The sequence below is a fragment of the Cnephaeus nilssonii genome (assembly GCF_951640355.1).
Source record: "Cnephaeus nilssonii genome assembly, chromosome: 7".
NCBI classification, from domain to species: Eukaryota; Metazoa; Chordata; class Mammalia; order Chiroptera; family Vespertilionidae; genus Cnephaeus; species Cnephaeus nilssonii.
In genome coordinates this window covers 2,823,311-2,850,745 of record NC_137078.1, presented here as the reverse complement: position 1 = coordinate 2,850,745, position 27,435 = coordinate 2,823,311, and the positions used below count along the sequence as shown (strand labels likewise).

The 27,435-nt window shown below is 43.7% G+C and overlaps 1 protein-coding gene across 2 annotated transcripts in view; it reads right to left on the bottom strand.

Moving 5' to 3' along the window:
• The window catches only part of GK5 (glycerol kinase 5), a 167,169-nt gene that overhangs the window by 12,300 nt on the left and 127,434 nt on the right, over positions 1-27,435 (bottom strand). For both annotated transcript variants that reach the window (XM_079777353.1, XM_079777354.1), the window contains one exon: positions 6,822-6,916. In XM_079777353.1, the coding sequence (XP_079633479.1) occupies positions 6,822-6,916 (95 nt within the window). The remainder of the gene's footprint in view (positions 1-6,821; positions 6,917-27,435) is intronic.

Below are 27,435 nucleotides of genomic sequence, written 5' to 3'. Positions count from 1 at the left end.
CAGCCCAAAATTATGTTAAATATTACCATAACATTTTAACAGGGCTTGAGCAAGTTTGAGAACTGACATGGGACTTACCTGCGCCTTCTGTTTGAGCTCCTACCAAGAAAAGGCACTGCAGTACAGAGTGACCAATTTTTAACAGCCCAGCTTTATTAATGAAGGCAATGAAAAATAATCCTTGTACCCCCTTCTCTCCAGCTGTAGGGTTTTTACACATAAAGTTGTTCACTGCATAAAGGAGCTTTTGAAGACATAAGTTAGACTCAAGATAAAGAACAATAATGCAAAAAATATGTTTTTCAGTGTCATAACTTACACCCAATATATCACCAGACACTCAATCTAGTATTCAATTTCTTAGCTTACAGTCTTGTTGTCTAATATGAGTAATGACCCAGCCTAACATTTGTCTTTAAGAGTCAAAATCTTGCCCTGGTTGGTGTGCCTCAGTGGGTTGGAGTGTCATCCTGTATATCAAAAGGTTGTGGGTTTCATTTCCCATCAGGACACATACCTAAGTTGCAGGTTTGATCCCCGGAGGCAACTGATAGACCTCTCTCCCTCTCTCCCTTTTCCCCTCTTTCCAAAATGAATAAATATAACCTTGGGTGAGGATTACACAAATTTATTTTTAAAGAGTCAAAATCTTGAGCTGGATGTATTAATCAGATGAAATTTGTATTCATCTTTGAAATGCAAGACAATTCTGAGACAGAAAACAGATTCCTGCCAAGCTTGCAATCTCACGGGGAAGCAGACAGAGGAATTCCGGCACACTTACATAAGGTCATGACAGGGACATGCCAGTGCTGTCAGGGACTGATGGTCCCTTGAAAAAACACCTTTCACTTTCAAGCACTCACATATCATCTCTTTACCTGGAAAACTTTCTACCGCCCCCTTCTCTTGGTCAGTCCTACTTACCATTCTGAAACTTGGCTCAGCTTCCTCTGGGAAAGTTCCTGACCCCAGATACTAGACCAGTCCTCAATGATTTGTTTCTGTGGAAGCCTCTAACTCCCCATTACATCAGGTGCCACAATTTATAATCACAGGTATGTATGTGTGTTTGTGGAAACTCCATTGTCTGTGGCCCTCCATAGGGGATCCACACACATCTGCTCATTGATACACATGGAATCAATGAACAAACAATACTTTCCCTAATTACTTAACTGAAGAAATTCTACATTATATCTTACCTTTACTGTAGCTATAATTTTCCTCCTATTGTGAATTTATCTTGATAATTTTCAAGTTCACTAATATCTGCTGATGATTCGCTCAGTAAAAGTTGATTTATACAGTGAAGTTGGTCTAGAAAGACAGGTCAGTCTCTGCCAATTCATTTAGTCCCTAGGATGCTATGGGTTTCTCTGCATAAAAATTATTTCTTCCGATCTACCACATAGAATTCTGATATGAATGGCTTGAAATCACTTTTGTACAAGTAACTATGAACATAATTTACTATAACTAATAGGCCAATTTGAGGGGTAATAAATTCCACCGAAGCCTAAAAATCCCTTGATAGGTTACAATATCCCTGCATTAGTTAGTCCAAGGGACTCTCATTGGGATGATATGGCAGAAAAAACAATGGGAAGGTCCTTTTCAGGGGCTGCTCATACCTGGTCGGGCAGACAGCCCCCAGTTACACCTCAAATATGTCACTGCCACTGCCACCGAGTGGGCCTCCCAGAACCAACCACCAACTAGGATAGCATGACCTGGCCAAGTTCTGTTTGGCACCCTAAGCAAAACTTGCAGACTCCTTCCCTGCACAGACTGCCCCGCTGGCAGGCCGCTGTCCCAGTCCACCACGACCTGACAGCACATTCCGCTGGCACCTGCTGTGTCCTTCTGCTGTCTTGGGATCTACATTCTGCTATGAGAGGGTAAGGCAGAGGTGACTATAACCTGGACCTGAGAGTCCCGACACCCGAATCCTAAAACCAGAGCTGCTGCTCAGTAGTGTGTGAGACTGGGCAAGTGATTTAACAGCTAACCCTCAAGTCTCCGGTCTTCAGAGCAGGATCCAAAGAGTATCTCATGTCTTGCTGAGTTACTGAGGAGTAAATGAGATAATGCATGTGAAGAATTTAGGACAAAGCCTGATACACAGTAAGAATTCACAGCTTAGCTACCACTACAATATTTATTTTACCCACCCCCCTCCCACTACTACTGTCTTCACAATCCTTTCACTGCACCATCTAAATGCTTCCTTCTATTGTAAATAGATTCCCCTAACCCACATCCAATTCTGAGAAGTTTCCTCCACTTATTTTGTGGGTGCTGTAACAAACCTGGCTCTGGGATGGGCAAAGGGCGTCAGTTGTAGCTGTTCAGTATCGGTTCCTCGGGCTTCCATACCACAGGAACAGAAGGAAACTATACTGACTCCCCTGACCACTCCAGGCCACTGTGCATCTACTGTTAGCAGACACTTCCCTGTGCCCCTGCATGCCTGGTTGCACATCAGCATCATGCTGTGTTTCCTTTCACCTTTCCACTGCTCAGACACCCCAGTCACTCCCAGAACCAGAGATGGCATTCACAGTACTTGCTGCCCCCATCCCTTTGTAGGGAAACTGCTTGAACCCACAGCCCTGTTCTCTGAAGCAGCCATACCTCATGCCCTAGTCCCCCAGCCACTGCATGACTGGAGTGAGCACAACTGGCTCAAGTCTGTCCAAAGTTTGAAAAAAAAGGTGGTTCAATCAGCCTCCCTCCCTGGAAATTGTAACTAGGAAACACCCAGAAAAAGACCATCAATGGGAACTAAAGGATGAAATTAAAAGGATGTAAAAGGTGGAAAAAGGCTGTGTGTATTTACAAATTGTGAAGAAGCAGAAAGCATAGGGGAAATCATGACAAGCAGAAGTTATGAGGAAGAAAGGACATCCAGCAAAGCCACTGCTGAGAAGAGAAAAGCAGATGTATAGAGAAGGAGGAAGACAGAATACTCAGAGCTGCACAGCTGGCCCTGAGCTCTTCCCAGCCCGCCCTCAGGGGCATGCAACACAAGGAGGCTCACAGCAGCATGACTAATCCCTGGAGACTGGCACTAGCTCAGTCCTGTCCTCTCTCCTGCTGCCACCATCACAGGGACTTTCATGCCAAGTAGAACCACTGACTCTCGCCTCTGACACCTGCTGTGAACACTCTACATCAGCACCCACTCCCCCAGAACACAGCCCTGCTAGAGCACCACCACCGGACTGCACCAAGTAATGCCCCACGCAGTGCCTTGCTGCCCCCCAACCCCTCTGCCATTTCCTGAACTGGCTGGCCCCGGCACCCTCACTCTCCTTAAATCTTCTCCAGCAACCCTTTGTTAGCAGACTCCCTTGAGAAATTGAGGCTATTAGAAACCTTTACCATCCTGCCGTCCATTATCCATAGCTGTGAAAATATTCTAAAATTAAAGGCAGTACCACTTACACTTGTTCCTTCCTTCCTTCCATTCCCATAATCTTCATTTTCTCTATTTATTGATACACACAGCTTATAGGCAATCTCTCTCCTATTTTCTAAGCAGCTTACCATCAACACACTATTGTTAATTTTAGGTCTCCAGTTAATACTTTCATTTTACATTGGGAAACATTTGACTTTGCAGGCTTCCTCACCCCTCCTGACCCCAAAGTATGGCCAGGTTGCAGTCATGGTAGGACAGGGGCATTTTGTGATCAACATGAAATTTAATACCATATCTGCAATAGTTTTCTCTATCTTTTTAAAAAATTATATACTAGAGGCCCGGTGCATGAAATTCGTGTGTGTGTGGGGAGGGGGGAGGGCATTTCCCTCAGCCCAGCTGCACCCTCTCCAATCTGGGACCCCTTGAGGAATGTCCGACTGCCCGTTTAGGCACCATCCCTCTTGGCAGGGGATGGGGCCTAAATAGCCAGTCGGACATCCCTCTCACAATCCAGGACTGCTGGCTTCCAACTGTTCGCCTGCCTGCCTGCCAGATTGCCCCTAACCACTTCTGCCTGCCAGCCTGATCATCCCCTAACCACTCCCCTGTCAGCCTGATCAACGCCTAACTGCTCACCTGCTGGCCCGATTGCCCCTAACTGCCCTCCCTTTCCAGCCTGGTCCCCCAAACTGCCCTCCCCTGCAGGCCTGGTCCCTCCGAACTGCTCTCCCCTTCAGGCCTGGTCCCCCCCCAACTGCCCTCCACTGCTGGCCCAGTCACCCCTAACTGTCCTCCCTTGCTAGCCAGGTTGCCCCTAACTGCCCTCCCCTGCAGGCCTGGTTGCCCCCACTGCCCTCCCCAGCAGGCCTGGTTCCCCCCAACTGCCCTCCTCTGCAAGCCTGGTTCCCCCTAACTGCCCTCCCCTGCAGGCCTTGTGACCCCCAACTGCCCTCCCCCGTAGGCCTGCTCCCCCCAATAACTGCCCCCCCCCTCCTGGCCCGGTCACCCCTAACTGCCCTCCCTTGCCAGCCAGGTTGCCCCTAACTGCCCTCCCCTGCTGGCCTGGTCACCCCCACTGCCCTCCCCTGCAGGCCTGATCTCCCCCCACTACCCTCCCCCCACTGCAGGCCTGGTTCCCCCTAATTGCCCTCCCCTGCAGGCCTAGTCCCTCCCAACTGCCCTCCCCTGCAGGCCTAGTCCCTCCCAACTGCCCTCCCCTGTAGGCCTGCTCCCATCAACTGCCCTCCCCTGCTGGTCCGGTCACCCCTAACTGCCCTCCCCTGCTGGCCTGATTGCCCACAACTGCCCTCCTTTGCAGGCCTGGTCCCTCCCAACCGTCCTCCCTTGCCGGCCATCTTGTGGTGGCCATCTAGTGTCCATATGGGGGCAGCCATCTTTGACCACATGGGGGCGGCCATCTTGTGCGTTGGAGTGACGGTCAATTTGCATATTCCTCTTTTATTAAATAGGATTTTATTACCGTATTTTTTGGCGTATAAAACGACTGGGCGTATATGATTTTCCTGGGTTAAAAAGTCGTCTTATATGCTGGAAAATACGGTAGTCCAATATATCTAATCCATTATATCTAATCCCATCAATATAGTCCAATATACCGTATTTTCCGGCATATAAAACGACTTTTTAAACCAGAAAAATCTTATACGCCCAGTCGTCTTATATGCTGGAAAGTACGGTACATATTATTTTTTACAGGTATATGAATTGATAGAGGAGGGAAACACAGAGTTGACAAGATACAGTCACTATGAAGTCCATCAGCACATTTTTTAAAATGGGAGGATCCACAGTAACCTAATTAAATCCCACCTCTGCTGATCACTATTCATGTCACCTTCCTCCTTAAACTTCAATCAGAATTATTCACTCCTTCTGATGTGGTGGATGGTATTTTATTTTATTTTATTTTATTTTATTTTATTTTATTTTATTTTTTATATATTTTATTGATTTTTTACAGAGAGGAAGAGAGAGGGATAGAGAGTTAGAAACATCGATGAGAGAGAAACATCGACCAGCTGCCTCCTGCACACCCCCTACTGGGGATGGGCCCGCAACCAAGGTACATGCCCTTGACCGGAATCGAACCTGGGACCCTTGAGTCCGCAGGCCGACGCTCTATCCACTGAGCCAAACCGGTTTCGGCTGGTGGATGGTATTTTAGCTGCCTCCCCTCATCCTGCAGAAGATGCAATAGAGGTAGTTTCTGAACCTCAGGGAATAGTACACAGAAAGTAGGACAGATATTAAAATAATGCTCATTTAAAAAATCTAGTTTGGAAATATGGTACTTTTAGAGACTTAAGCCATTCTGATCTAATTTTTTTTCACCAGCGTCTAAATTCTATGATCTAAACTTTTGAATTTGGAACTTTTTTTGTAACTTATTGCCAGAACAAGGGATGGTCTAGAAGGAAAAGAAATTTTTAGTTTTTGAAAGGAAAAAAACATTTAGATGGGGATTAAAAGGACTGGTATAAACTTTCTAAAAAAGGGGGGGGGGGATTTGTTCATAATAATATATCTGAGTGTTTTACAAAGTCTTTATAACAATAAGCATATTAAAAGTATTATCACAGATCTTTCAATTCAATAACAAAGTTAAATATTATAAAATCAAATCTTTTACTGGATTCACTTTTTGATTAGGCAGTAACCAATATATCACAATAAAATTTTTTTTATTTTTTAAAATATGTTTTTTTCAATTGATTTCAGAGAGTAAGGGAGAGGCTCTTCGAGGGAGAGATAGAAACATTAATGATGAGAGAGAATCATTGATTAGCTGCCTCCTGCATGCCCCCTACTAGAGATTGAGCCCACAATCTGGGCATGTGCCCTAACTGGGAATCCAAGTGTAACCTCCAGGTTCATGGGTTGATGCTCAACTACTAAGCCACACCAGCTGGATAAGAAATTTTGATTTTTTTTGAAGTTTAATATAACTTATAAAGAACTGTAAAACATACACATATAGATGTGGGGGGAGGGCGTGTGTGTGTGCCTGTACATTATTTTTCTTATTCTCAATGATATACTTCCTTTAACTACTGATAGATTCCCTTCACTGGGAAATGACTCTTTTGGTCATAAAAAAATAATTCTGGGTCTTATGTAAAAGTTCTATGATAAACCTGCCAACTTTTTGTTTCCACAGGGGTGGGGCTCTAAGCAGAAGCCAGCTGAATCAGCTGTGCTCTCTTGTGTAATTCATACTATGTCAAACCATAACTTATCAGCCCTAGAATGTACCTTTTAGCTTAGTCTATTAAGTACCCAAATTTTCAGGTAAGGGCATGGCAAATACATAATTTTAGGGGTGGGCATGGGGAGAGAAATGTTTAATTGTCCTTAACTATTTCTTACATACCTGCAAACCACTAAAACACGGAACAAAATAAACCCCTTCGGAATCTTCCAAACTTTTGGCCATTTTTTCAGTCTCAGAAGCATCTGTGAAAAGATCTGCAAACATAAAAACAAACAAACAACAACAAAAATGTCTGAAAATGAAGGGGTTGGGGAGGAACAAAGAATTATGTTATATGACCAATATTTACCTGTGTGCACATTTATTATGAATTTAATATGAAAGATTACTCACTTCAAAGGGTCAACAAAAAAGCCAATCTATTTGGCTTCCTTTACTTGCCTGGATTTGGGAGCCCATAGAAGGGCAAGGGGACCAGAGGCCCTCTTAGCTCAGCATGCAGCAGGCCTTACTTTTCCTTTAAAGATATTTAGGCTGTTTTAAAAAAATAAATTTTAGGGGTGTTTTTGGCATTAGAAGTGTATTCTTCTGAAGATTACACCCATTCCAGTTTTTTGATGGAAAGATCTCTCTTGGTTATTAAAGACTAGAGGCCCGGTGCATGGATTCATGCACCAGTGGGGTCCCTCAGCCTGGCCTGCGACCTCTCACAATCCGGGACCCCTTGGGGGATGTAGCAGTGCAGGAAGTGGCAGAGGGCCAAGGAGGAGCCAGAGCCAGGCGCCGCTCCTGCTCATCCCGGCCCCGCTGCGCCTGCCATTGCCGCTGCTTGGTAGTAGTGCCACAGAGGCGGGAGAGGCTCGTGCTGCTGCAGCTACGCAGTGAGCCTGGCTTCTGGCAGAGCGGCGCTCCCGCTGTGGGAGTGCACTGACCACCAGGGGGTAGTTCCTGCATTGAACATCTGCCCCCTGGTGGTCAGTGCGCATCATAGCGACCGGTTGACCAGTCGTTCAGTCACTTAGGCTTTTATATCCTATCTAATAAAGAGGGAATATGCTAATTGACCCTCACACTGTCGCAAAGATGGCGGTGCCCACAGCCAATAAGGAGGGAATATGCTAATTGACTTCCCTGCCCTCAAAGATGGTGGCACCCACAGCTAATAAAGAGGGAATATGCTAATTGACTTCCATGCCCTCAAAGATGGCGGCACCCAGTCCCCTCAGGCCCACCAGGGCAGCAGGTGCACAGCAAGGCTGGGCCTCCCTTAGGCAGGCCCGGACGCCCTGCGCACCTGCCTCCGGAGTCCCCCAGTCCCCTCAGCCCCCCAGCTGCTCAGGGCCGGCCCGAGGCACAGGCAAGCCTTGGATGGCGGCTGCCCAGCTACCCAGGGCTGGCCCGAGGTGCAGGCAAGCCTCGGATGGCAACTGCCCAGCCTCCAAGGGCTGCCCGAGGCTCAGGTAACCAGGGCCGGCTGAGGCTTGCGCTGCCGGCAGTGGCAGCAGCAGAGGTGTGATGGGGCGTCACTTCCCCTGATTGCTGGGTCACCTCCCGCCCCTGAGGGCTGGCGAACTGTGAGAGGGGGCAGGCTAGGCTGAGGGATCCCCCCTCCAGTGCATGAATTCTCATGCACCAGGCCTCTAGTATATAGATAATAACCAAGAGAATCAACTGAAAAACTATGGATCTTATGGGTTTGATGAGGGGCAGTAATAATTAAATATATCAAAAGTTAACCTTTAAAAAACAACCAGACCAAAAAAAATCAAGATCTAATTCATTTAATATGCTTTTTACTATATATTATATATACAGAAAAATGCACAAGGCCTAAGTGCATAGTTGGATGAACTTTCACAGTGTGAATATAATGTGCTCACCAACACCCAGATCAAGATACAAATTTCTTTGTTCAACATCATGCTTGTGAGATTCAGTCATTTTGTTACAAGCAGTTGTGCTTCATTCATTCTCACACTGTAAGGTATTCCATTGTGTGACCATACGCAAATGATTAGACTAGCTACAGCTAATAAACATATGGGCAGTTTACAGTTTTAGGCTAATATAAACAGGCCACTTTGAACTCATAGACCTTCTTTTTGGTGAACATATGTATACATTGTTTGCTATACACCACGGGATGAAATTGCTAGTCCTAGGATCTTCACATTTAGGACTACCTTTAACAGATACTGCTAAACAATTTTCCAAAGTGGTTCTACCAATTTAAGACTCCTGTATGGGAGTTCCAGTTACCCCATATTCATGCCAATAATTGATAATGCCTGTATTTTTCATTTTAGCCAGTTTGGTGGTATTGCATGATGGTTAGATTTTGTATTTCTCTGTTTACTAATGAGGCTTCAATCCTTTTCATTCATCATTTGCATATCCTTGTTTGTGAAGTGATATCTGAATGAGCATGTGAGACAACACAGATCTGATGAAAAAGCTCAGAAATCAGTCATAATAAATATTGCTGCATTGGGTGCAAATAGGAAGAGCTTCTAAATAAGCCCCCTCTTTCTGGTCTGAAGAGCAGGAGTCAGGGGGCCTTTAAAAAACAGAGAGTAGCCGAAACCGGTTTGGCTCAGTGGATAGAGCGTCGGTCTGCAAGGTCCCAGGTTCGATTCCGGTCAAGGGCATGTACATTGGTTGTGGGCACATTCCCCGGTGGGGGGTGTGCAGGAGGCAGCTGGTCGATCTCTCTCTCTCATCAATGTTTCTAGCTCTCTATCCCTCTCCCTTCCTCTCTGTGAAAAATCAATAAAATATATTTATAAACAAACAAACAAAAAAAAAAAAAAACAGAGAGTAGGGAAATTGCCCTTCTTTATGTGTGTGTGTGTTTTTCGTTCTACCTGAACAAGAGAGGAGGAAGATAGAGACAGGGTGGGAGAGAGAGGGGGAATAAGAAGAGAGCCTAAGGGATCTGTAGGACAGTGAGAAAATGCATAACATTACTGTCATTTAAATTCCAGAAGACAAAGAATGCACCTCAGAATGACTATTTGAAGAAAAAAATGTCTGTAAGCTTCCCACAGACCAATAAAATGAACAAAAACAGGGATGAATCTCAAAGGCATTACACTGAGAAAAAGAAACAGTCTTGGCTGACTCTACTCTGTGAGTCCAGTTACTGTATATGAGACTATGGAAGAGGTAAAAGTATAGGGATGGAGGAAAGATTAGTTGCTGCCTGAGATTAGAGTGGGACAGGAATTAACTACAAAGGAGTGACACATGGTAATTTGGGGTTGATGAAAGTGTTTAGCACAACAGTCACAATCCTGACTGCACGGTTATTCAGTCTATGTAGATCTTAAAACCAGTAGAACTATACACCAAAAAAACAAACACAAGCACTTATAAACATACTAGTAGCCCATTTGCAGGAAGAATCCTGCAAGTGGCCACTGCGGCCCCCACCCCGCTCCGCCCTGCTCCGCTCCGCCCCGCCCCACTCCGCCCCGCCCCGCTCCGCTCCGCCCCGCCCGGGCTTTCCCTCTGGCAGCCACCTTGCTTTCCGCTTTTCCTCCCTCTTCCTTCTAAGTTGTCTTCAGTCTTCACTCCTCCCTCCCTCAGCGTATGCAAATTAACCGCCATCTTTGTTGGGTAATTGGCATACTCGCCCTGATTGGCCGGTGGGTGTGGCTTGGGCTGGTGGGCGTGGCTTGGGCATAGCAAAGGTGCGGTCAATTTGCATATTACTATTTTATTAGGTAGGACTAGAGGCCCAGTGCACAAAAATTCGTGCACTGGGGGGAAGGGAGGGGGTCCTTCAGCCCACCTGTGCCCTCTTACAGTCCAGGAGCCTCCTTACTGCCCGCCTGCTCGCTGCTCCTTAGCGCTGCCTCTGAGGCAGGAAAGTTTCCTGCCAACGCTGCTGCACTCCCCCTGTGGGAGCACACTGACCACCGGGGGCAGCTCCTGCATTGAATGTCCACCCCCTGGTGGTCAGTGCACGTCAGAGCGACCAGTTGTTCTGCTGTTCGGTCGATTTGCATATTACAGTTTTATTATATAGGATAGAAATAGCATATAGACATAGATATAAAGGATGTAGAGAGGTTTAAAAATGAAGACTGAATGATAATAGAAACAAATGAACCCAATCCTATTTCAAATTAATAAAATCACTGAAGGGAGAAGAAAAAGAACTAATCTAAGTAACTGTTGAAGAGTGTGCTTTGACCATATATCCTTGATATAAAGGAAAATCCCTGAACATCATCGTGAACAAATTCAGCATGTTTTACTGGTATGGGTCGAGTAATTCTGAAACTTTTTGTGTATATTTTGAGATTTAGCAGGTGAGTATATAATATTGATGTTGTTGGGAGCCAAGGTCCTCAATGTAGAAAAAGGGAGACAAAAATATAGAAAAGGGAAAGAAAAGCAAGAATCCTTAGGGGCTAGACTTGAATTGGAGGTACAATATAAACTCAAAGATTTTCACACATGAATGCTTGTGTATCTGCTCCTCTCCCCCCCTTCTCTCTCTCTCTCTCTCTCTTCTCTTTCATACACACACACACACACACACACACACACACACACACACACACACACACACACTTCTAGTTCCGCTGTAAGGGCCTAGAAGCAATGACACTTCACTCATTGTGTTCAAATACCATTTTCCACTAAAAGGAGTAAGTACTCATTGGAAAGGTGGCTAATTCCAGGGCATGTGTAAGAAAAACACAAGAGGAGCTCAGTGCCATTAACTAAGAACATGCTCAGAAAATAATAGATACATTTAAAAGGCAGAAGCCAGTATGAAGGGATTCTCACTGGCCAAATTTGCAAGAATTTGAGCACGAAATTAAATAAAAACTATAAAAATTATAACCTGTTCAAGGAAATAAACCATGAGTTTATACCAATAATAAATAAAGAGGGGAGAAGGGAAAGTTCTTCCTTCTACACTAGAATGCTCCCTGATAAACACAGAGGCAATAAGGAAGTTAGAAAACACAATTTGCAACCATCAGTGTGAAGAAGGATGCAGGCTAGGCAAGAATCATCAATGACTGCTAAATTTTTGGGATTTAAGTCTGAAAGTATTTCCCTACATTATTTATTACAAAAGGAAAAACAGTAACTATACAGTGGGCTTATGGACTTAAACAGAACCAAAGTAAGACTAATGGATACTTTGCATCGCCATGTATATATTCTGAGAAGGACACAGTATCTATCACTAACGTAGGATTTTAGCCAAAACTACATAACCTGGATCTAGTCATGAGAAATCAAATTGAAAGACATTTAAAAAAATAACTGGCCTATATTTAAAAAAATATGTCAATGGCATTAAAAAAAATTGAGGAAAATGTTCCTGATTAAAGGAAATTATACAATAAGCAGCTCTAGGCTGGATCTTGTATTTAAAAAAATTACCACAAAGGACATTATTGGGGCACCTGACAAAATTGGTATATGAACTATAAATTTGATGAAAGTATTATATTCAACTAGAGGCCCGGTGCATAAAATTTGTGCATGGGTAGGGTCCCTAGGCCTGGCCGGTGAAAAGGGCCAATCGGGGCCTTCCGGCTGCCGGCCAGGGCCTTCCTTCCCCCGCTGCCGGCTGCCGGCCGCCGGCTGGGGCCTTCCTTCGTTCTGCACTGCCTCCTGGTGGTTAGCACACGTCATAGTGAGCGATTGAACTCCCGGTCGAACTCCCTAGGGGACACTTTGCATATTAGCCTTTTATATATATAGATGTTATATTTTTGAAGTCAATAACTATATTTTAGGTATGTAAAGCAATATTCTTATTCTTAGGAAATAGAGAGAGGAAAAGGAACATGAAGTATGCAACCTTTTCTCAAAGAGCTCAGAAAATTATAGAAATATTTATCTATCCTATAGCACATATGATGGATGGATATATGGATGGATGGTAGGTAAGTAAATAGATAAAGCAATCATAACAAATCTGAGCAAAGAATATACAAGAGTTTTGTACTATTCTTACAAATTTAAGTTTGAAATTATTTCAAAATAAAAAGCTAAAACAGCCTCTCAGGAGACTGAGGGGAGCAGCAGCAGCTAGGTGCCCAACCTGGCTACCACCCAGCCTTGCCGCACCCCAAGCCTGAGCCCACATGCACCCCGCCCCAGACCCTGCATGCCAGCAGAGAACACAACCAGACACCGCATGCCTAAGTGAATACCTGAGCGATCCTGTGAGCCTTCAGCAGATACAGACGGGACACCACGCACCTGCAGCAGACACTGGCGGGACCTCTGCCACCTGGCCCGCACCCAGCCTGACTTTACATGCCCGACGGGTAACCAGCCTGGACCTGGGCGACTGCTGTGTACTCACCCACTGCCACTGCTACTGTGCTGCCATCACCATTGCACTGCCACTGCTGCCCTAGAGCCCAGATGCTTGGCTCCACCACCAAGGCTGGTGAGAGGAACTGTGCTAGATCGATGTAGCCTTCCCTGACCTGAACCTATTAGAACTGAAGACCTGAGGAGATTGAAGAGGCTGCAGATCTGTAGGTGAGACAGGATGGGCTGGGACTAAGAGAGGAGGCCCTGAGGGCACTGGCTGTGGAGACTGCAGAATGGGTGCAGCAGTGGAAGCCTGGGGCTGAAGTCCCTGGATAGAGCAGCACCAGTACCCCACCACAGTGCAGCCTGGGATGCTCTTCTGACAAGTGGGAAGGACCATGCAGTGGAGCTCAGGGCCAGCCTACACTGGAGGACTGAATCTGGAGGACCCTCTATTTCCTGGAGGAACTTGTGCTGATAAGCAGAAAGGGGGAGGGGGCTTGGCAGTAGGACTAGGAAGGAGATCAGCCTAGCCACCTGGAACACCGGGGAGATGCCCTCTTTCCCAGAAAAATAGCTGCTTCTGACGGGACCTGCAGTGGCCTGAGGCACGGGGGACACCTGGGGCAGGAAATCGAGGAGGTGGTGCCAGCAAACCAGGCAGAGCTGAGACATTAGAAGGAGAGGAAAGGCCCAACCAACCCCCAACAAACTACTAGCACCACCTCCAACATGAGTCTGATCAAATCTTCCTGGCCAAGGCCAGGATACCCCTACAGAGCCCAGCTCCATGGGGGAATGGAGAACAGCTCAAAACAGGGACAATCAAGGTGTGATGCTCAAGGCAGACCCAGCCCCTAGGCCAAGGAGGCCCCACCTGCTGGACTCCCGGGGGCTTCAACCTATCAGACCTCAATCATGCTGCTCAGGGGCAGAAGGGGCAGTGACTCACACTGGCATCCAGAAGAGATCCACCAAGGGACCACCTTCAACAACATCAGTGCAAAGTCCAGTGAGCCCCACAAACAGTGACCCAAAGATTTTTGAGTGTGTGTGCTTTTGTGTGTTTGTGTGTCTCCTTTTTTGTTTTTTGGTGTTTGTTTTTTCACCCTTTTTCTTCTCTTTTTTCTTGCATACCAATAATTTTTCTCCTTTGATTCTATTCTATATTTTTCTCTTTTTATTGTTATCAATTTTTATTTTATTTTTCTCTTCTTTCCATGTTACTTATCCTACCTATATCTTAATATATCCATTATTACTATGTTTTTAAATTCATTATTATTACTACATTTATTTTCTATTTCTGTTTCTTTTTTCATCATATACTAGTTCTTTTAGCTTCCTCCATGCTTCCATAATGCAATTTTCTCCTTCTTCTTTCTCCCTTTTTCTTTATATCTCCTGTAATTCTTTGGCTGTGTCCCCGTTAGTATTCCTTTTATCTTTTCTTTGTTTTGCTTTCTCTTGTTTTTCATTCTTAATTTTTTCCTATTGTTGCTTTGTGTAGCTTGATTTTCATGGTGCTTTAGGCTGGGTTCTGTTGTATGTTGTTTTGTTCTGTCAGCACCTGAATAACAGCTGGCATGGTGATGTTGGGGTTGAGCCTCATCATCAGCAAGTTGGAGGGGAGATCCCTCCCATGAACAAGATATAAACAATCAAGTCCCAATTAAAACAGAGAGCTCAAATAATGCACACCAGGGAATTCACAGAGCATCCAGCTCAGGAGATCAAAGAGACTGCACCACTGGGCCCCTCAAGACCCTTTCTATATAAGGCCATCCCACGGAGACTTTAGGCATCAAAGTTCTATCTAATAAGTGGAAAGAAATACAAAGAGAAAGCTAAAATGGGGAGACAAAGAAACATCCCTCTAATCAAAGAAAAGGAGGAATCTCCAGAAAAAGAACTTAATGAAATGTAGGAAAGCAACCTAACAGATGTGCAGTTCAAAGTAATAATTATAAAGATGCTTAAGGAGCTTAGTAAAAATTACAAGGAACTACAAAACTGTGAAAAAGGAAATAGAAACAATAACCAGAACTAGACATAAAAGAAGAACATATCTGATGTCAAGAACACACCGGAAGGAGTTAAAAGTAGATTGGATAAAGCAGAGGATGGAATCAGCGATTTGGAAGACAAGGTAGAAATAAATATCCAATTAGAGCAGCAAATAGAAAAAAGAATTAAAATGCAGGAAGCTAGCTTAAGGGTGATCTGGGACAATGTGAAATGTAACAACATCCACATCACAGGAATACCAGAAAGGGGAGAATGTGAATAAGAAACAGAGAACCTGTTTCAAGAAATAACGACAGAAAACTTCCCTGACCTGGTGAAGGAAAATGTAACACAAGTTCAGGTGGTGCAGAGTCCCAGCCAAGATGAACCCAAAGACATCCACATCTAGACACATCATAATTAAAATGGCAAATATAAAGACAAAGAGAGAATCTTTTTTTAAAGCTAATGTTTATTTAACACTTAATGTATAATAAATATTGTGCTCTTTTTATTTTTCAATCACAGTTGAAATACAACATCTATACTAATAATTGAGGAATATGCAAATTGTCCAGGGTGCCATCACAGTAACGACCGAACAGCAGGCTGTGTGGGGCGACCAGGCTGGCAGGGGGGATAGTGAGGGATGACCAAATGACTGAACAGCAGGCTGCATGGGGCAACCAGGCTGGCAAGGTGGGGCGGAGGTTGGGGGTGACCAGGCCGGCAGGGGGGGCAGTTGGGGGCAACCAGGCCAGCAGGGGGGCAGTTAGGGATGACTAGGCCGAAGGGGGGGGGCAGTAAGGGGTGACCAGGCCAGCAGAGGGGGGCAGTTAGGGGCAACCAGGATGGTAGGTGGGGCTGTAAGGGGCAACTAGGCTGGCGGGGGGGGCAGTTAGAGGAGACCAAGCCAGCAGTGGGAGGTAGTTGGGGGTGATCAGGCTGGAGAGGGGGGCAGTTAGGGGCAATCAGGCTGGCAGGCAGAGGTTGTTAGGGGTGATCAGGCAGGCAGGCAGGTGAGCAGTTAGGAGCCAGTGTTCCCAGATTGTGAGAGGGATGTCCGACTGCCGGTTTAGGCCCGATCCTGAGGACATCCCCTGAGTAGTCCCGGATTGGAGAGGGTACAGGCTGGGCTGAGGGGACCTCCCTCCTGTGCACAAATTTCATGCAGCAGGCCTCTAGTCCTATATAATAAAAGGCTAATATGCAAATTGTTCCCTTGTGAGTTCGACGCACTGGGAGTTTGACAACTCACTATGACATTTGCTGACCACCAGGGGGTGGCACAGAATGAAGGAAGGCCCAGGCCGGCATCCGGCAGCCAGGGGAAGGAAGGCCTCAGCCAGCAGCCAGCAAAAGAAAGGCCCTGATCGGTCTTGATCGCTGGCCAGGCCTAGGGATCCTATCCCATGCATGAATTCTGTGCACCGGGCCTCTAGTTATTTTATATTAGTTTCGGGTGTTTAGCATAGTGGTTAGACAAATATATAATTTACATAGTGATCCCCCTGATAATTCTAGTCCTTGCCTGGTATGATACATAGTTACTACAGATATTGTGCTCTTCACATGCACTATTTCATTTAAGCCTACCATCTTTATGAAACACATTCATCATTTTCCTGATGAGGAAATAGGCTTAGAGTGATCAACTCACTTAAGTTTCATGTAGTGTATTCTAGTGATCTTCACATAAGGCATATCACATTAGTTTTTCTTAGTCATAGATTTTTTTTCTTTTTCTTTTTTTTGCTCGTCAGTTTATTTTGTTTATTAGATTCCACATAATAATCTCTAGGTCCATCCATGCTGTCTCACAAAGGAAGAATCTTAAAGGCAGCAAGAGAGTAGACAGAAACTTACCTACAAAGGAGTTCCCATTAGAATGTCAGCAGAGTTCTCAATGGAAACACACCAGGCAAGAAGTGTTAGCAAGGGCCTAAAGCCAAGATTACTATATCCAACAAGGCTATCATTTAAAATTGAAGATGAAATAAAAAACTTTCCAGACTAAAAAGGTTAAATGAGTATATTACCACCAAACCAGCAATATAAAAAATGTTAAAGGAACTGCTTTAAGAAGAAGACAAGAAGAGAGAGAAAGGATCATAGCATAAGAAAAATTAAAATGGAAATAAGTAAATAACTATCAATAATAACCTTAAGTATACATGGATTAAATGCTTCAGTCAAAAGACATAGGGTGACTGAATGAATAAGAAAACATGGCCATACATAAGCTGTCTATAAGAGACCCACTTCAGAACAAAAGATTCACACTAAATGAAAGTGAAGGGGTGAAAAAAAATTCATGCAAATGGAAAGGAAACAAAAGCTGGGGTAGCTATACTCATATCTGACAAAATAGACTTCAAAACAAAAGCTATAACCAAAGACAAAAAAGGTCACGACATACTAAAGGGAATGATTCAACAAGAAAATATAACTCCTGTAAACATATACACACCCAAAATTATATATATATATATATATATATATATATATATATATATATATATACTCTTGATGGACTTTTAGGGAGAGGTTGACAGCAATACAGTCATAGTAGGTAATTTTAATACTCCATTGGCATTACTAGATAGATCTTACAGACCAAAGGAAAAAAAATCAACAAGGAAACAGAGGCCTTATATGACACACTAGATCAGATGGACCTAACATATTTATAGAACATTTCACCCCAAAGCAAGAAAATATACATTCTTCTCAAGTGCACATGAAACATTCCAAAGATAGTCTAGGACATGAAACAAGTCTATACAAATTCAAGAAGACAGATATCATACCAAGCATCTTCTCAGATCACAATGGCATGAAGTTAGAAATCAACTATAATAAAATAATTCAAAAACACTCAAATACATGGAGGCTAAATAGCATGTTAGTAAACAATGAATGGGTTACCAATGAGATCAAGCAAGAAATTAAAACCTTCCTTGAAACAAATGAAAATGAATACACAACCACCCAAAACCTATGGGACACAGCAAAAGCAGTCCTGAGATGGAAGGTCATAGCATTACTGGCTTACCTCAAGAATCAAGAAAAAGCACTAATAAACTATCTAACCCTACAACTAAACGAATTGGAAAGAGAACAGCAAGAAAAGCTCAGAGGATACAACAAAACAAATTGGAAAGAGAACAGAACAGCAAGAAAAGCCCAGAGGAAGTAGAAGAAGAAAATAATAAAGAGTAGAGTGGAAATAAATGACATAGATGCTAAAAAAAATAAATAAATAAGTACAAAAGATCAATGAATCCAAAAGCTGGTTCTTTGAAAAGATAAACAAGATTGATGAACCCCTAGCCAGACTCATCAAGAAACAAAGAGAGAGGACCCAAATAAATAAAAGCAGAAATGAAAGAGGTGATATACTAGTAACCACTGACACCACAGAAATACAAAGGATTGTAAGCAAATACAATGAACAACTATATGCCAACAAACTGGACAACCCGGGTGAAATGGACAAATTCCTAGAAACATACAAACTCCCAAAACTCAATCAGGAAGAATCAGAAAAGCTGAATAGGCCAATAACAACTTATGAAATTGAAACAGTAATTTAAAGATTCCAGGCAAACAAAAGTCCTAGACCAGAAGAATTTATAGGTGAATTATACTAAACATTCAAAGAACTTAACACCTTTCCCCCTCAAACTACAGTTTTCCAATGGAATACTATGCAGCTATTAAAAAGAGGGATCTCTTACCCTTTGGAACAGCATGGACCTGAAAAATATTATGCTAAATGAAATAAGCCAAACTGAGAAGGACAAATATCACATGATCTCACTTATTTGTGGAATCTAATGAATAAAATGAATTGACCAACAAAATAAGACCTGAAGCATGGAGGCATGGAACAGACTGACATACCTCGATATGGGAGTAGAGGGGCAAGGAGAGATAAACCAAAGAACTTCTATATTTATAGGCATAGCCCATGGACACGGGCTATAGGGTGGTGAAGACCTGGGGTGTGGCAGTAGGTACGGGCTGGGCAGAGGGGGGAAAGTGGGAGATATCCGTAATGCTGTCAACAATAAAAATATATTTATTTTAAAAAATGCTGGCAATGAAAAAAAATACTAAATGAGAGTACATGGACAAAGTCTTCCAATTTAGTGTAAACCTAACCATTTACTATAAAATTTTCTTTCCAATCTTGGCAATGCTTTTAGACAAAGATAGCATTTACTTTGCTACCTCACTCTCTGTAAAGCCTAGGACCTTCTATGATTTAATTAATGCCAAAATAAAGATGTTCTAACCCTTACAAAAAATAGAGATTTAGTTTATCAATTTTACTTTTTATTATTTCTCAGTTTTATAATTTGTATAGCCTTATACTTTTGGTTGAAAGTTTATTATGCTTCTATTTTTTTCTTATTAGTAAGCATTTATTGCTTTCCTGTAAGTACTATTTTTATAGAATTATGGTTATTATTTTTGGACACTATTAAATTATGTTTTAAATGTTTTCCTTGGTCCTGTGCTACTTAAAAAGAGACATTTCCAGTTTCTGTGTGGCTAAGTAACATTTAAATACTGTTTTTAACCAATCATTTCTAACCACATGATCATATAACAGGCTCAAATGTTCCACTCTTGCTTTTCTAAGTATGGCTGAAAAAAAGATATGTGTGTGTTTATGTGTGTGTGTGTGTGTGTGTGTGTGTGTGTGTGTGTGTGTGTGTTTAGAAAGGGCTTTATATGAACTTTAAATGAACAGAAAGAAAAGTACATTCTGTTGTCTACCTATTTTTGTTGACAGTATTACAGATGTCCCCTCTTTGACTCCTTCTAGCCAGCCCCTGCCCCACCCCAGACCTCTGATCATGCCCACATCCCCATCCCTGCAGGGACAGAAGATGTGTTAGGACTTTGAAATGGGAGAGTTTCCTCAATTATCTGGTGGACCCAATATAATCACATTAGTCCTCAAAAACAAAACAAAAACACACATACAACCTTTCCTGGCGGTAATGAATAAGAGGAAGATGTGAAGACAAAAGAATGGTCAATAAAAGCAACTTTGCTGGCTTCAAAGACTGAGGTGGGGGGCCAGGAGCCAAGCTAGGCAGTAGCTGCTTCTAGAAGCCAGAAAAGACAAGTAAATGGCTTCTACTCTCAACTCTCTAGAAAGGAATGCAGCCCTGCCCACACCTTGATTGGTCAGACTTCTCATCTCCACAACTATAAGACAACAAGGTAACTAATACACTCATCTTCTGATGAGCTGCAACTCTCTAAAAGCAGGTGTCTTTCCTCATAATAGGCACACCTGTGCCTGATACATGGTAAGAGACCTATTGATGTTATTTTAATCTTGTTTCTTCCATTACATCTGCCTCTGTAGGAGCCCAATTCCTACTAAGTGGTGCTTAGTTGAACTTGCCCCCCCTCCTCCAGGGTGCTATATACTCTTTAATAGGTGTGTTCTCTTTTAGGTCAGGCTCATGGCAGGCGGTGAGAGGTAAGGGAGTGAACACCCTTGGTGTTCTCCACGTATGAGAAAGATTAGCCTCTCCCCTCAGCCTGGAAAGGAGCTGTTTAGACCAAACAGTAGTCCTGTCCACTGTCAGCAGGCTCTCCCAGGGATGGGCTGGGCCAGCTCCTTCTGCACATGCTGAGTGGATTTTCTCTTGGCTCAGGAGGCTCCTATATAGAGAACATTAGAAGGTTCTTACCAGCCACTGGTACTTTTACCAAAACTCAGGTCTGCACAGTCTACTTGAAAACTCAAAACTCCATTCTTGTTTGGACTCCATTCTAGCTTTGACAGTGAGCCTTACTCATCTTACAGTTTGTCATCCCAGCAGGAAGCAAGGAGACAGGACCAGGAATAAAGGCCCTATTCACTAGCAGTAACATGTAACCATTCACTACTACCTAGAATTAGTTCATATTTCAGAGAATGTTTATCTCATCTTCCCTAATTGAGACTGTATCTCTCTTGGGAAGACATCCATAGAGAACAAACCAGTTTTCTTTGGGTAAATAAGAGTCCTGGGTAATTTTAAATGTGTACTGGCATTCTTATGGGGATTGCCTGGAGAAGGCAGATGTGACATGCAGCAATTAAAAGTGGCACTACTAGGGAAAAGATGCCCATTGACTCATGATACTGTCGGACACCAGAGATGGGAACTCCCTCAGTTATATCAAAGAAATAGGGCATTCCTTCATTGCCTTGCCTAGGTCATGCTAGGGCCTTCCTCACTAGTCCTCTTAGCTTGGACTGCTCTTTGAGCAATGGCCTTTCCCACCTTCCCCACTCTTAACTCTTCCTTCAGGGCTCAGCTCAAACATCACTTCTTTAAAGAAACTTTCTGATACTCCAACTCTAGCGTTTGTGACTCTGGGGACAGAGCTGAAGGGAAAGCCACCAGGATCAGTGTGCTGAGTCATTCTCCCATACTGCAGATGCCATCTTTCTTGGTGGAGCATTCCCTTCCCTGAGGCATCAGCCTGGGGCAAGGCAATAGCCCCACCCTCTGCACTGCCTCTTGTCCTACCCTGTGGAGCTTACACCCTGCTGAGGAGTAACCAGAGGCTCTTTCAGAGACTAAGTCTAACAGGCAGCCAGCAGGCAGAGAGAGATCTTAGGATACAGTAAGACTTTTGCTGACCTGCCCCTGGGCCTGATGCTAATAAAGTCAGGCTCGGTTGTACATCTTGGTCCTTCCAGGGCCCCCAGGCCCAGCAGAGGTAGCTACACACTGTGGATCACTTGTAGCTCGAAACAGGTTGCTGAGCATCAATCACAGGCAGTGTCTCACATTGGCCTATATCAAAGTCCATCCCAGGAGGCCCAGAGCCAACACACCCAGTGACAAGCTTCAGACAACAAAAGAGCAGGATCCAGTAAGCTTCATAATTGCATATTCTAAGGGAAATCTCAGCAGGCACCAAACCCTGCTGAGGTAAATTCTGCTTCATGTGGTCAGCCTCTGTACAGCAGCTTATTCAACTTGGTGTGGGATGAGTCTCACAGTCGGTCAGCCTGGTGGTCAACCCTATGCATGAATGGGCCAATAGCAATCAAAACTCAGTTACAACAGGAGTGCCCACATAACCCACACAAGGAACATTCCTGGAGCACCCAGCTCAAGTGACCAAAGAGACTGAACCATTGGGTCTCATAGGACACCTACAACATAAGATCACCCCACAAAGAGAGGGAGTCTCAGAAGATCTAACTAATACATAGAAACAAACACAAAAAGGCAGCCAAAATGGGGAATCAAAGAAAAGGCCCCAAAAGGAAGATGGGAGAAAAAGAGCTAAATGAAATGGAGGCAAGCAATTGATCAAATATAGAGTTCAAAGTAATGCTTATAGGATGCTCAATAGCATGAAAAAGGACATCTATACTAATAAAAGGGTAATATGCTAATTACACCGGGAGACCTTCCGGACGTCCTTCCGGACAAAGCCATGGTGGCAGGGCTGAAGCAGAGGCAGTTAGGGATGATCAGGCCAGCAGGGGAGGGCAGTTGGGGGTGATCAGGTCAGCAGGGGAGGGCAGTTGGAGGTGAGGAGGCCGGCAGGAGGGCAGTTGGGAGCAATCAGGCTGGTGGGGGCAATCGGGCTGGCAGGGGGGTAATTGGGGGTGAGCAGGCCGGCGGGGGTGGGCAGTTCAGGGCGATCAGGCCGGAAGGGGGAGCAGGTGGGGACAATCAGGCCAGCAGGGGGTGGGCAGTTGGGGGCAATCACGCCGGCAAGGGGGGCAGGTGGGGACGATCGGGCTGGCAGGGGGGTAGTTGGTGGTGAGCAGGCCGAAAGGGTGGGGGCAGTTCAGGTTGAGCAGGCCAGCAGGGGGGGTCAGGTGGGGGGTGATCAATCAGCAGGGGGGCAGTTGGTGGCAACCAGGCCAGCAGGGGGGGGCAATTGGGGTGATAAGGCCAGCAGGCAGAGTGGTTAGGGATGATCAGGCAGGCAGGCAGGCAGGTGAGTGGTTAGGAGCCAGCAGTCCCGGATTGAGAGATGGATGCGCCAAATTGGAGAGGGTGCAGGCCAGGCTGAGGGACCCCCCTGTGCACAAATTTAATGCACTTGGCTACTAGTAGAAATTATAAAAAAAGAACAGACAGAAGTGAAAAATATAATATCTGAAGTGAAGAATACACTGGAAGGAATACAGAAAGATGGATAAAGCAGAGGACTGAATCAGTGATTTGGAGACAAGGTAGAAAAAACACCCACTCAGAGCAGCAAAAAGAAAAAAAGATTTTAAAAAATATATAGATAGTTTAAGGGAACTTTGGGAAAACATGAAGCATAAAAACAGCTGCATCAATCAAAGGACTTGTATGCATGCATATAAGCATAACCAATGGACGCAAAACTCTGGGGGGTGAGGGCATAGATGGGAGTGGGGTGGGGCGGGGCAATGGTAAGATATGTACACATATAATACCTTAATAAAAAAATTTAAAAATAAATAAAGAAAAAATAAAGAAAGAAAGAAAAAAGAAAAGAAATAAAAACCAAACCAAAACAAAACAAAAAAAAAAAAAACAGCTGCATCATAGGGGTACCAGAAAGAGAAGAGAGAGAGCAAGAGATCAAGCGAGAACCTATTTGAAGAAATAATGACCAAAAACTTCTCTAACCTGGTGAAGAAAAATGATACACAACTCCAGGAAGCACAGAGAGTTCCAAGCAAGTTGAACCCAAAGAGGCCCAAACCTAGACACATCATAATTAAAATGGCAAAGAGTGAACCTTAAAAGCCACAGATAAAGACAGCTACCTACAAGAAAGCTCCCATAAGACTGTCAAGTTATTTCTCATCAGAAACATTTCAAGCCAGAAGGGATTGGTATAAAATATTCAAGGTGATGAAAAGAAAGGGCCTATGACCAAGACTACTTTACCCAGCAAAGCTATCATTTGACATTGAAGGAGAGATAAAGAGCTTCCCACTTAAGAAAAAACTAAAGGAGTTTGTTACCACCAAACCAATATTATAAACAATGTTTAACCTTTTGCACTCGGATGTCGAGTGTGACTTGACACGGTTAGCATTAGAATAAAGGAATCGAGAAAAAAGCAAGCGAGTGCAAAGGGTTAAAAGCCTGCTTTAATGATAATAATAATAAGAAAAAAAAAGAGGAACATAGTTAAAGAATTATGTGGCAATAAATATGTACCTATCACAAATCACTTTAAATGCAAATTGCTTAAGGCTCCAATTAAAAGACATAGGATAGCTCAATGAATGAGAAAACAAGAAATGCATATATACTGTCTACATGAGACCCACCTCAGAACAAAAGATACACACAGACTAAAAGTAAAGGGATGGAAAATGACATTTCCTGCAAATTGAAAGAAAAACAAAAGCTGGGGTAGAAATACTTATATCTCACAAAATGGATATTAAAACCAAACCTATATTAAGAGACAAAAAAGGGCACTTGATAAAGGGAACATAATGATAAAGGGAACAATTGAACAAGAGGATATAACCCTTGTAAACACTTATGCGTGCAACATAGAAGCACTTAAATATATAAAGCAAATCTTGATGGACGTAAAGGGAGAGATAGACAGTAATACAGTCACAGTAGGGGATTTTAACACCCCTTGAAATCAATGGATAGATTGTCCAGACAGAAAACCAATAAGGAAATAGTGGCCTTAAATGACACATTAGTTCAGAAGAATTTAATTGATATCTTCAGAGAATTCCACACCAAAGCAGCAGATTATACATTATTTTCAAGTGCACATGGAACATTTTCTAGGATAGACCATATGTTAGGACCCAAAACAAGTCTATATAAATTTAAGAAGATTGAAATCATATCAAGAATCTTCTCTGATCAAACAATCTATGAAACTAGAAATCAATCACAAGAAAAAAATAACACACCAAGGCATGGAGGCTAAATAACATTTCACTGAACAATGAATTGGTTAACAATGAGATCAAGAAGAAATACAAAAAGACAACCAAGATGACGGCATAGGTAAACACCTGAACTTGCTGCCGCACACAACCATATCAAAACTACACCTAAAAGAAAACACGAACATCATCCAGAACCACGGGAATGCTGGCTGAGCGGAAATTCTACAACTAGAAGGAAAGAGAAAAGTGCATTGAGTCCGGTAGGAGGTGCGGAGGTGTGGAAGTGTGGAGGTACAGACGCACGCAAAAGGGGCTGGCCCTGTCTTTTTCAATTGGGAGGGAGATACAAGCTGCCAACAGCTCTGAACTCCAGTTCCAGGCAAGACTCTGGGGACCCAGACTCATACAAAGAGAAACTGGACTGTCTGGCATTGGTCCAGAACACGAGGGTGGCTTTCTCTCAGAGGTGCTTGCAGTGATCATTGTTCCTGCACGGTGCCACGGGACACAGAGACCCGGGGGCCTCTTCTGGGCAGGGCTGACGGTCAGCCATTGCTGTTTGCTCTGCCCTGGTGATTCCCTGAGACAACGCCCCACCCAATTTACAACCCCACCCAAGCTGTGTGCAGAGGCTTTTGCATATGAATGGCCTGGCCTTTTGCAATCTAAAATTACCTAACAAACTGCAGCTGGGTCAGAGAGCCCCAGAGCCTCCAAAAGAAGGCCCAAGGCTCCACAGCAGGTTGCATTGCTTCACAGCTGGGCCTCATCTGGGCACCTCCAAACTGCAAACAAAGAGAAGGAATTTGCAGATCTCTCTGTAGCTCCTGCTGGGTGGCCTCAGGCAGTGGCTGACTTTGCACCTCCTTGGAGATCCAAGAGCCAGTGTACCCAGTGGTAAGAGTGAGACCATCCAGATTACAACTCTTCACATCCATAAGAGAAACACTCAAAGGGCAGACTCAGTGAGCGCCAAAGCCCCACTGAAGCAAGTCCTACCCCATAAGGGTGTCTCAAGCACAGAAGTTCTCCCATTGTAGACACAACTGGTCCTCACAGCCAACTGGCCTGGATGTGAATTCCTCCCAGTGATACCAACAGCAATCAAGGCTTAACTACAACAAGACTGTGCACACAGCCCACAAAGGGGTGCACCAAGAGTGTCCACCCAGGTAATTAGGGAGGCTGAGCCACTGGGCCCTATAGGACACCAACCACACAAGGCCACTGTATCAACACAGGGAAGCAGCCAAAATGTGGAGACAAAGAAACATGTCACAAATGAAAGAAATGGAGGAAAGCAAACTACTGGATATAGAATTCAAAACCACGGTTATAAGGTTACTCAAGAATCTTCTAGAAACCGCCAAGAAATATAGTGAGACCCTCAAGGAAATGAAAAAGAACCAATCAGAAATTAAGCATACACTGACTGAAATGAAGAATAATATACAGAGATTCAACAGCAGGCTAGAGAATCCCAAGAATCAAGTCAAAGATTTGAAATACGAAGAAGCAAAAAACACCCATCAGAAAAGCAAAAAAAAACAAGAATCCAAAAATATTAAGATAGTGTAAGGAGCCTCTGGGACAACTTCAAGTGTACCAACATCAGAATTATAGGGGTGCCAGGAGAAAAGAGCAAAATATTGAAAATCTATTTGAAGAAATAATGACAGAAAACTTCCCCCACCTGGTGAAAGAAATAGACTTACAAGTCCAGGAAGCGCACAGAACCCCAAACAAAAGGAATCCAAAGAGGACCACACCAAGACACATCATAATTAAAATGCCAAGGACAAAAGACAAAGAGAGAATATTAAAAGCACCAAGAGAAAAACAGTTACCTACAAGGGAGTTCCCATACGACTGTCAGCTGATTTCTCAACAGAAACTACGCAGGCCAGAAGAGAGTGGCAAGAAATATTCAAAGTGATGAATAGCAAGAACCTACAACCAAGATTACTCTACCCAGCAAAGTTATCATTCAGAATTGAAGGTTATATAAAGAGCTTCACAGATAAGAAAAAGCTAAAGGAATTCATCACCGCCAAATCAGTATTAAATGAAATGCTGAAAGGTATTCTTTAAGAAGAGAAGAAGAATAAGGTAAAGATAAAAATTATGAACAACAAAGTGACAACAAATACATATCTATCAAAAAGTGAATCTAAAAATCAAGAGAATAAAAAATCTGATGAACAGAATAAACTGGTGAATATAATAAAATCAGGGGCATAGAAAAGGATTGGATTGACAATTCTTGGGGGGAAAGGGGTGTGGGGGTGTGGGAAGAGACTAGACAAAAATTACACACCTATGTACGAGGACAGTGCGGGGGGGGGGGGGATAAGGGCAAGGGATGGGGTGGGAATTGGGTGGAGGGGAGCTATAGGGGGGAAAAAAGAGGAACAACTGTAATAATCTGGACAATAAAGATTTATTTTAAAAAAAGAAATAAAAAGATACCTTGAAACAAATGAAAATGGGAACACAAGAACTCAAAATCTATAGGACACAGCAAAGCAGTCTTAAGAGAGAAATTCATAGCATTACAGGCCTACCTCAAGAAACAAA